General features: G+C 39.7%; 1 protein-coding gene across 1 annotated transcript in view; it reads left to right on the top strand.

The window, feature by feature from the left end:
• The window catches only part of LOC108798276 (C-type lectin mannose-binding isoform-like), a 37,098-nt gene that overhangs the window by 21,027 nt on the left and 13,896 nt on the right, over positions 1-2,175 (top strand). Inside the window, exon 5 of the mRNA XM_018570008.1 lies at positions 1,033-1,074. Within this exon, the coding sequence (XP_018425510.1) occupies positions 1,033-1,074 (42 nt within the window). The remainder of the gene's footprint in view (positions 1-1,032; positions 1,075-2,175) is intronic.

The following is a 2,175-nucleotide window of genomic DNA, read 5'->3' as shown; positions in this document are numbered from 1 at the left end:
GGGTAGATATGCGGTTAAGATCTACAAGATGTGTCAGACTTGGCGGACCAATAAGTTAAGACAACATAGCAGCATGTGCTTGTCTGAAGAGGAGTGTTCTAAGGACGCTCTGGAAGGAATGAGGTCCCATGAGTGCTGTATATATGGGGAGAGAAGTTCCAGAGGAGGGGCGAAGTAAGAGAGAAGTCCAAATGGTCAGAGCGGGAAGAGGAGAGAAGGTCCACGCGCTGGGTGGGAGTTGGATTTTGGATGGGGCCTGAGAATGGAGGAGTCAGACTAGAAAGAACTTTGCTGTTTATAGAACAAGTTTACATTGAACTCTCTTAATAACTGGCAGACGATAGAAAGATAAGAGAGAGGGATGGATGAGTCAGGCCACAGAGTTCAGGAGGAATTGGAGCCAGGTTGGTTTCCCGGCAGACCACAGAGGAAGGTATAACAGGAATATTTTGTAGTTTTGTGTCTGTGAAGGTTCTCTTTCATCCGGGTCACATGGTATATATGTAAAAAAATAAGTCAAGGCGGCTGGACTCGCTGTATTTTTCTTGAAGACGTTTCACTGGTCATCCGACCAGCATTCTCAAGCCTGAATTGAGAAAGCTGGTCCGATGACCAGTGAAACGTCTTCAAGAAAAATACAGCAAGATAAGTTGCCGTGACTTATTTTTTTACAGATATTTTGTAGTTGTGTCTCTTTTTTTTACATTAAGCAGCATTAGGGTTAGCGTTAAGGTTACCTAGAATAGGGTACCTTAGGGTAGGGTAACCCAAACCCTTTTTGCATGTTTTCTAGGCACTTGTTTTCTGTTTTGCTGAAAGAAAAGCTTATTGTGTACAGAGCTCAGTAGCTCAAACTTAAATGTACAGTCCATATACAACTAGAAGATCTTTGTGTACAGAGCTCAATAGCTCAAGCCTAAATACACAATATGCAGTATATACAACTGGATGAGTTAGAGGAGTGACTGGCTGTTATTTTTGAATGGTGTTTTTTGCTCTAAATGTTTCACATTTATATTGTATTTGTTTTAGATTCTGGGTTGATTGAGGCTGTGTCTAATCTGAACAAATCAGGTAATTATCGTCATTCTCTGAAGGTCTACGTACGGGCAAAACCTTTTTATTTTTCAAACTTCTAACTAGAAAGTGGACAGATGAGACCCCCTAATTTTCAGGGGCGGGGGCTCTGTGGGGAGATTCACCCCTCTCTATTTCTCCTGACGACCCTCGTCACTGGCAGAGAGCCGTAGTTAGCTCCTTCTGTGCCCGAGGCAAGAACAAAACAAAATGTGCCCCCCCCAACTGCTGGCGTGTGCTGTCACCCAGCGCGGCGCACGTCGGCCTCATGTGATGTCATACGCCTCGCCTCCAGTATGTGTTTTTTTTTAAATATTTTTTTATCTTTTTTTATTTATTTTTTACATTTTAATTAACCCCTTCGTGACGGGAGACGTACACTGTACGTCACATCAGGAAGTGCCTATATGACTGGCCACGTACACTGTACGTGACCAGTTATTTGAGGCTCTGTAATGCCGGTAACAGCTGATTCTCAGCGCTTACCAGTCATTAATGTCTCAGTATTGAGGCATTCATTAATTAAATAATTAAGCTTTTGTAAAAGCTTCTTCCTTTCAGTAATGAAAGAATGAAGCCGTTACATGCAAATACAGGACCGCTATTAGCAATCCCGTATTTGACAGCTGCAGAGAGCAGAGAGGTAGCGGAGTGACTCACCTCTCTGCTATTTGTTTTGACAGCTCGAGAGCCCGATGTTTAGATACATTTCACTAAAGAGATACAAGAGATACAATGTATCTCTTATGAGTGAAATGTATCAGTTCTGATCCTCTAGGCACCATCAAAGAGCTTTTAGGGAGATCTGAATCTGGCTAAAGTCAGGATCAGTCTCTAAGGTTACTATTAGCTGTTCCTAAGTTTGGAGCAGCCTAATAATAGCCAAAAATTAAAAAAAAAGTAAATGTATTTATAAACTGACCAACAAAGTGTAAAAAAATTAAAAATAAAGTGTAAAACAAAATTAGGAAAATAAAAATTATATATAAATATATTTGTTATACTATAATTAATATAAAAAATTCTAAAAAGAAAATAATGAAAAAAGTGTTTTCTTCTAGTTTATTTCCTCATTTTATTATATTTTATTCATCCTAA

The sequence above is a fragment of the Nanorana parkeri genome, unplaced genomic scaffold (assembly GCF_000935625.1).
Source record: "Nanorana parkeri isolate BGI_ZX_2015 unplaced genomic scaffold, ASM93562v1 scaffold1441, whole genome shotgun sequence".
Lineage (NCBI taxonomy): Eukaryota > Metazoa > Chordata > Amphibia > Anura > Dicroglossidae > Nanorana > Nanorana parkeri.
Note: the sequence above shows the minus strand (reverse complement) of the source record. Positions and strands in the feature narration are given on the sequence as shown.